Source organism: Lucilia sericata, unplaced genomic scaffold (assembly GCF_015586225.1).
Source record: "Lucilia sericata isolate MDLA Ls3-8-SP2 unplaced genomic scaffold, ASM1558622v1 Contig000515F_arrow, whole genome shotgun sequence".
NCBI classification, from domain to species: Eukaryota; Metazoa; Arthropoda; class Insecta; order Diptera; family Calliphoridae; genus Lucilia; species Lucilia sericata.
In genome coordinates, this window is record NW_023994528.1 from 287,047 (window position 1) to 296,123 (window position 9,077).

A 9,077-nucleotide genomic window follows, 5' to 3' on the forward strand; every position below is an offset into this window, starting at 1 on the left:
CAAAACTGGATGTCATGTGAGATACCGTTATATCGATATATTTTTAAAATAACGGTAATTTTGTAAAAAATCAATATTATAAAACGAAAAACATATTAATCAGAAGGTATTTCAGAGACCTTTCCATTGATACACTATCAACAATTTATATTAATTACTAGCCTATATTAATCCGATTATATATAAAAACTTTGAAGGACTATAACATTCGGATCTGAATACAACAGAGAAATCTTTTTTTTTCATTTGTGATATGATTGCTTTTTTTTGAAATCAGGTAGATTTACACCGATCAAGATGAAGAAGAATTAATTTTTAACTAAAAATTTAACGTTAAATAATTTCAATTTGTTATATATTAAATCCCTTGGTAAAAAAATAATCACATTATATACAATGGCAACACTGAAACAAGCATATGCTTGACACAACGAAATGCAGATGTGTCAATTCACACTAGTTTTTTAATCATTTCTTATTTGACAATTAAACAATAACTTTTTTCTACTTCGGGAATACGAATGAATATTTTTGTACAATGTGCGGAAAAATTAATTAAAAGTTATCAATTTTATATATAAAGTGCGTAATAAAATGGGAAATTAGTTTAATTAAACAAAAATAAGAAAGAACTACAAAAATAATGAGAAAAAGTGTGTAAAGAAAGAAAGTGTTTGTGTGTGCAAGAAAAAGGAAATAAAAACAATCAAATGAAAACAAAATGAGACGAATGAATCGCGGCTACGATAAAATGGGAAAATTATTTGTTCGCAAATTTTTTTATTGTTTAGTATTTTGTGCTATTATTGCATCAGCCTCGGTGTCGGCTACGGTAGTGTCAAAAACAACGACACCATCATCAACAGATAGTGCTGAGGTTGTTGTCGACGATGTTAACACTGGTGAAGGGGTTAATACGGTTAAGGTATGTTTGTTATATTCACAGGATCTTAAATGGAAATGCATAATCATAATTACAAAATATTTCTTCATTTTGTGTTCCTTTAGGATTGCACTGACTTGGCCCGCGATGAAGAAACCCTAATGGTGTTTTCCACATTAGGGGGGCGGTTTGACAGCAATTGATCCGATAACAAGTGAAATACGTTGGACCATAGCTGATGGTAATTATGATATTAATATTATTATAATTTATGTTAGCATACACACATTTATCAACATTATTATTAATACATTCATACTCCAGTCGGAACATAAACACATGTGTAGAAAAATATATACAAATTTATATTTTGATTTTTGTTTGTATTCTCTAAGGTACAAATTTCAGAATGACGAATAATAATTCGTCAAAGTCATTAAATTTAATATAAATACCTTTTTCATGGTGGTTGAAAATATAAATATGCCAACTAGTTAGTGGTTTCTATTGAAGTTATTTTTTATAAAAAAAAAGTTTTTTCTATAAAAATTATTGAAATTTATTAACATTTGCATTGTTTTTTTGTAAAATATTTGGTTTACAAATTAAAAAGAAATAATAAAAAATAATATTTTTATTGGTACATAGGTATATAATTTTCTCGGTCTGTTTTTTGGTTTTAAAAAGATCTAATAATATTTTAAGTTCTAAATTTTTAATGAGATTTTGATATTTATCTGTGTCTGTAAGACAAATTAAAAACTTGTTTTTTTAACATATTTATTTATACCTAATAACTCATAATTTATATTTCTGGTAATGATTATGTGAGAACTTTGCGCTTGACATTGTACCTTCTGTAGTGGAAAAACTATAGATATTTTTACATAAATTTTCACTATAACTAACTTAAAATTGTACTATGTACCTACTTAGTAAATATTAAAAATAGTCCTGTTCGTTAAACTATATTCATTACTAAACATTAAGATCGACATAAACTAATTTCGATGTACTTTAGACAAATATTAATAGAATTTTGTATATATACTTACAATCATACATACAACATAATTAATAATGAAAGTTTATTATTTGTTTAATGTGGTTAAAACACATGTCATTCAATTTGGAAATATTTATTTTTTATTCATCCCTCTATATATATATACATATACATTTTTTCAATATTTTACTGTGTGCATATGTTTTATTCAACTCTTTAATTGTGGAGTTCAGTTTTATAATTAATCTTATTTGTACATTAAGTAAATGTTATTAACGTAATTATTTATTAATATTTGTGTACGTATGAATGCACTTATAAATAAGTTAATAGATTTGGATTATTGGTTTTAAATTCATAATAACATTTGTAATTTAATTTTTAAATCTGATTATTTGAATAATTTATTTTTAATATGTTTTTCTTGCCTGCATAATAAAAAAATGTTTTTATAAAATAGATGGATTTAAATGACCGGTTTTCTCTAAAATTAAGTATTCTCATGGAGAGAAAGATCCGGAAAGCCACGGAGTTGATAAAAGCACACATCACAGAGGGATTTTTAGTGACAATTTATGTAGGCAATCAGAACACATTTAAGGTTCTTAAATTACATTTTAGCATAGTGCTAGACTGAAAAAGAGCTATAGAAGAATTAGTATAACTTGCCAGACATGGCTCAAATGTGGACCTTGGTGTTAGGGACTGGGGAGTATGTCTTTCCATTTTCACTACTACATAATAATCGTTAAAAGATTCCCTGAATCAACCAAGCAATCTCCGAATAGAATAACGTCTTATCAAGTGTCCAAAGCCTTTTGTCAAAAACTGTATTCAAGTGCAACCAAAACACTAATTGGATTAGTTAGGTATTTTGAATAACAAAAAAAAAAAAAAAAAACAAAAATAATAATAATAACAATAAATATTGCTATGCTGGATTTTTCTTCAATAAATTTATGCTATGTTCATACTAAACTGATAATAATAATTAAAAACAAAGGTAGATGTTTCTAGTAGAAATTATCAATTGATATTCGTTTCGTTTTATAAAAACATCTCTCCCTGTTAGAAATAAACATACATAGATAACAGTAAACATAATAATAAAGTTATATAGTCCAACAAGTTTTAATGCAATTTTTTTTTAAAGTTTATTTTTAATTTATTTTTTAACTTTGGCGTTTTTAAACAAATTTGAATAGCAATAGTCTTTTTATAACTTATTAGCTTCGTACAAAATATATTTTATTTAATATAATTACTAATTCCATTCTTTTTTTGTTAAAATATTTTGTAAATTTCAAAACTCCTTCAAGTTAATAACGCTAACTTTTTATTACATATTGAATTTGTAATATATGTAAGATCACGTTTTACATAATATACCTTAACAAATTTAAATGTTTTACAATTATAAACGTTTAACATTTTTAGAATAAAACGTTGAATGTCTTACAATTCAATATATTATTATAAAACAAAAAAATTGTATTGTATTAATTTAAAATATAACAACAATTTTTAACTTTACAATCTTGTAAATTGTATAAACTAAAAATAGTTTCAAAAATGAAAAATACATTAGATTTATTTTTTTAATATAATAAAACTACAAGCTTCAATAAATATTCGTTTAGAAGTGGGTGAAAATAAATTTCCAAGATCCCCTTACATACAGGTGAAGATAAGAAAAGTATTTAAAAATATTTTTGTAAAAATGTTTAAACTTTGGTATAAAAACATATCACTCTACCTGTATTAAGTAGAGGTATTGAAAGTGATTATTTTTCTATTGAACAACTATTTCAAGTCGTATCACTAGGGGTGGGTATTTTTGAAAAGTTTCTTTAATTTTCTTATCTTAGAAAGTAAATAAACATATACGTTCCGTTTGGCAAACAAAAATAAAAAACAATAAGAAAACAAATTAAAATTGCAAAAAATTGTGTAGAAATAGCAATTAAAAACTTAATAATGACAAAGTTTTTGCAAATAATAAAAAACAAAACGAAAAAACACACATACAATATTGCACATTTTTAAGATTATATTTAAATTTACGATATTTTGTAGTGTTGCTATATAATGATTGCATATGTTTAAATTAGAACTCATTCTCTAGTCTAGTAGGTCATCATAACTTTAAAAATTGCGTTTATTTGTAGTATTCACAACATAAATAATTGAATTCCCCGCAGTTTTAAAAGTCAAAGTTTCACTAATACAACATTGGTTAGATCATGTTTTGGTCATATAGTGTTTTATTTTGACATTATATAGTCCTTATTCACAAAAATTTATCAAATTTTGTATTTTGTATGAACATTTGATAAAGGTTTACGATATATAAAATAATCAAGATTTTAAGGGTGATACTAGTTTAGTGCACTGCAGGGTATGCTTAATATAAAAAATCTGGGAACATATGTGAGTATATTATTATATGTACATATGTATGTTATCTTTTGAGAATTATTAGCTACACAATTAACTTTAGAGAGAACTATTAAACATTTTGCTGGTATTTAATATCGGGATGGGTTTCCTTTGAAATAAAAAATCACTTGTATTAAGGGTTTAAATAAGTATTTATTTATCCGTCTAAAAAGTAGATATTTATACATATATATTCTGGATCCTTATAGATAGCGGAGTCAATTAAGCTATACTCGTTTATCTGTACTAAGTATCAGAAATGCTTTCGGGAAGTTGGCAAAATTGGTTAATAAATAACAAATATGTATGGATATGTAGAAGCATATGCACAATGAAAACAACATACAGCATAATATGTTGCTGTACAAAGTATAAACATCTCAAACTATATTCCTTCCATTTATTTACTGCATTTTAATGTTATTATTACAGATCCGCCTGTAATGTCCGAGCAACAAACAAAATGTTCGTGTACCGCAATATTTGCCCGATCCACGAGATGGTAGCATTTATCAATTGGGTGATATGGGAAGTTTAAAAAAACTACCCTATACTATACCACAACTAGTGGCAAATGCACCATGTCGTTCATCTGATGGCATATTGTATTCGGGAAAAAAGAGTGACACATGGTTTATAGTCGATCCCAAGTCGGGAAGACGTGAAAAAGTAGGCTTTGATGGCTCAGTGGATGGAGGCGATGGTGAACGTATAGGTTGGGCTACATCAAGAGCAATTTACTTGGGTCGAACACAATATACCGTCATGATGTATGACAGTTCGAAGAAGAATAAAAATGCAAAACCTTGGAATATTACATTCTATGATTATAGTTCTATGGCCACCACACCGGATATATCAAAAGATTATGGTAGGATGGCAAATAAATTAGTAAAAAAAATAAATTCAATTATTAAATTTAAACCTTTTTGCAGAATATTTACACTTAACCACCACTTCAAATGGTAATATTTTAACTTTGGATCGTAAAAATGGCAAATTTTTATGGAAGAATGATTTAACCAGTCCTGTGGTAGCAGCTTTTCTCTTGGGACCCGAAGGCTTGCTTAATGTTCCTTTTACCACTGTTTCTGATGAAGCTTTTCAGGCTATACTAGATGAATCAAAAGATGGCAATGTCAACACAGTTAAACTTTTGTAAGTTGCTTAAACTTAAATTTAATTCCTTTAATAATTGAACTATTTTTTTAGCCAATCTTTATATGTTGGAGAACATAGACACGGTCTATATGCCTTACCCTCCTTAGTGGATAAAAATACACCACGTATTACCACAGCGCCACCAATCAAACTTTAGATGGTCCTCATACAAATGTTGATCCCAATACAATTTATTTAAATGATGTTTTCGATAATAATGCTGGTATTTTACTTGGCCACTATAATGTGCCCAACGATGTAAATTTACAAATTTCCCCAACACCTGCTGTTACCAAAGACGATAATAACCATCAATTGGCCACTATTAATGCGGCACTTAATGGTCCCGGTCTTTCTATACTCTCTACGGGCAATGAAAAACATTCAGCCGATATTGGTGTACAAACTGAACCGGTCATTGAATTGGAAATTGAATCGAAAATAATTAATAAAACATTTGGTCGTTTCGCATTGAATAAAACCAAAGAAATTATCATTGATAATAGTAAACAAGTGCGTTCGTTCATCTACGAATGGTTTATAGATCATCCCAGCAATCAAGTACATGTTATATTATGCATCATAATAGTAGCCATGTTTATAATGTTTTGGTACATGTACAGTTCAGTGCGTGAGTTGAGGAATCAAAGCGAGAATGGTTCAAAAACTAATGGTTACAGCGGTAGTCGTGGTAGTGGCAGCAGTAATATTAGTGCTCAAGATTTGGTAGATTTGGGAGATGGTCATATACGGGTGGGCAAAATATCATTTAATTCCAACGAAGTGTTGGGTAAAGGCTGTGAAGGTACGTTTGTTTTCAAGGGCACTTTCGAGGAACGTTTTGTGGCGGTGAAACGTTTATTGCCGGAATGTTTTACATTCGCTGATCGTGAAGTGGCATTGTTGCGTGAGAGTGATGCTCACGAAAATGTTGTGCGTTATTTTTGCACCGAACAAGATCGCCAATTTCGTTATATAGCTGTGGAACTATGTGCTGCTACGCTACAAGATTATACAGAAGGTGAACGTTGCATGGAATTACGTATGCAGATATCAGTATGGGAGGTGATGAAACAGTCTGCTGCGGGATTGAATCATTTGCATTCATTGAATATAGGTAAAGCCTCCCTATACTTGTATATTGGTATAAATGATTAATAATTAATATATTGATGTGACCAAACTTAGGCATATTTGTTAAATATATTCGCATTTGCTTTTGTTTCAGTTCATCGAGATATTAAACCACAAAATGTTTTATTGTCTTTACCCGATGTAAATGGGCGCCGTACGTGTTATGATCTCAGATTTTGGTCTTTGCAAAAAACTTAATTATGGTAAAACAAGTTTTTCTAGACGCTCAGGTGTTACGGGTACCGATGGCTGGATAGCGCCTGAAATGATGAAAGGCCAAAGAACTGTAAGTTAAAATTTAATAATTAAAATAACCTAAAATTTTTGCTAGTTTTGCATCAAACTTTTTAGTTGAACATTTTTTTTAATATTTTTAATTAAATTTTATTCAAAATATTTCTAGACAACATCTGTAGACATATTTTCATTGGGCTGTGTTTATTACTATGTCCTTAGCAAGGGACAACACATATTTGGAGATGCTTTAAAGAGACAGGCCAATATATTGGCCAATGATTTAATATGAATCATTTGAAAGCCGAACACAAAGAAGAATCCAGTAAAATTGTAAGTTTTTTTCTTTGGCAGCTATTTATAAAAAAAACAATTTATTGATTTGATTATTTGTATCTAAAGATTTTAGCTGAACAACTTATCAGTGATATGATACATAAAGATCCACAATTTCGCCCACCAGCTAGATGTATTGGCAATCATCCTATATTCTGGAATAATCAAAAAATCTTGGCTTTTCTACAGGATGTAAGTGATCGTGTTGAAAAATTACAATTTAATGTAGAGCCTTTAAAATCGCTGGAGAAAAATGGTAGTATTGTGGTATTGGATGATTGGAATTTACATTTAGATCCTATAATAACTGAAGATTTGCGTAAATTCCGCGGTTATATGGGTGCAAGTGTCAGAGATCTATTGAGAGCTTTAAGAAATAAGGTAAGTTTTTAGAAAAACATATTATACACATATTAGTAACATTGTTTTTTATTATTTAGAAACACCATTATCACGAATTAACCGTTGAAATGCAGAATATACTTGGCAGCATTCCACATGAATTTACTAACTATTGGATTAGTAGATTCCCACATTTAATATCGCATGCTTATCATGCGTTTAGTATTTGCTCAAATGAGCCTATATTCCAAACCTATTACAATTCCTCTTATCATTTTACTCGGCCTGAGTATTTTGATGCTGACGATGATTTATATCCCACTCTCTTGCAGAGAGATCCTAAACCTTTGCTAAAACAACCAGGCACAAGTAATAGTCCTAAAAAAACATCACAAACTTCTGCTCAAGCACGTCAACGTAGGGGCACCTATAGTTTCCGCAAATCAACGGGCGATGAAGAAACAACGACGCCTCAGGGTTTGTTGCGCAATTTTGAAGGTTCTTTAGAAGTCGAGGAAGATAAACGTGATGTATTTGCAAATTTTAAATTTAGACGTTATGCTAATAAGACATCTAATCGTAATTATAATAATGCCAATAATAAAAAGGATAAAAATGTAACATGGACTTTAAATCCAACAACTACAACTAAAGATGAATAGTTTCTAGAGTTTTCTCTTGTTTTAGTTTAAAACAAAACTATGTATACTTAAATTAATTGTGCAATTTTCCGTTTTTGATGTTAAATGTATTTATTCCACAAATATTAATTAGCTGTTCTATCCTTTAAGTTAATTAATTGTTTATTAACGCACCATTTTATTTAAACTTTAGTGAGGAATATTTGTAGCATCATTTTAATTTCCTTTAGCATAAATATATATTAATAAAATAAAACATTAGTTGTTAAGTTATTCGTTTTATAATGAACATTTGTTAGGAAAACTAAACATCCTAACGAATAAATTGTCTGTGATAAATATACTATTTCTTTTTTATATTTCTATAAAAAACAAAAAAAAAATAACCTTTAAAATCTGAAAAATCTTAGTGTTTTTGAGTAATTGAGCAATTATGTGAATAGAATTTTATTTATAAATATAAAAAATATGTGAATGAACCTTATATACCTACAACTTTATTACAAACATACTTACCAAATTAATTTTATGAGTTTTATAAACCATTATTTGTAAATTACTTTTTAAGATGAATGTTTATTATGTAAATAAAAATAAAAAATAAATAATAACTAATTGATAATAAAATAAATAACAACAAAAACACAACAAGAATTGTTTAAATTAATTTTATATAAATAATTAATATTGATTCTTAATACACAATTAATAGAAACAGTAAGTACTTAATAAATTAATTAACAAATGACTAATGGATTAGTGATTAATAATTTCTGATAACAAAAAATGCACATTATTGGGAACTTGTTGGACTCATTTCAAAATTGTGATAAAAAAACTGTTGTATCAATTTACGTCATTGATTTTGAGCTTAACTTTCATGAGTGGTTCGGTCAATGTT

General features: G+C 28.2%; 1 protein-coding gene across 1 annotated transcript; it reads left to right on the forward strand.

Moving 5' to 3' along the window:
• The first annotated feature begins 467 nt into the window (after nt 1–467).
• LOC119605743 (serine/threonine-protein kinase/endoribonuclease IRE1-like) lies at nt 468–8,698 on the forward strand. The gene is given in 14 exon segments (XM_037959023.1): nt 468–925; nt 1,009–1,062; nt 1,064–1,124; nt 4,761–4,786; nt 4,788–5,199; nt 5,264–5,486; nt 5,541–5,638; nt 5,641–6,606; nt 6,718–6,776; nt 6,778–6,909; nt 7,027–7,135; nt 7,138–7,190; nt 7,260–7,574; nt 7,634–8,698. Coding segments are annotated over 14 exon segments (3,276 nt in total). The 5' UTR covers nt 468–721; the 3' UTR covers nt 8,198–8,698.
• The last annotated feature ends 379 nt before the right edge of the window (nt 8,699–9,077 follow it).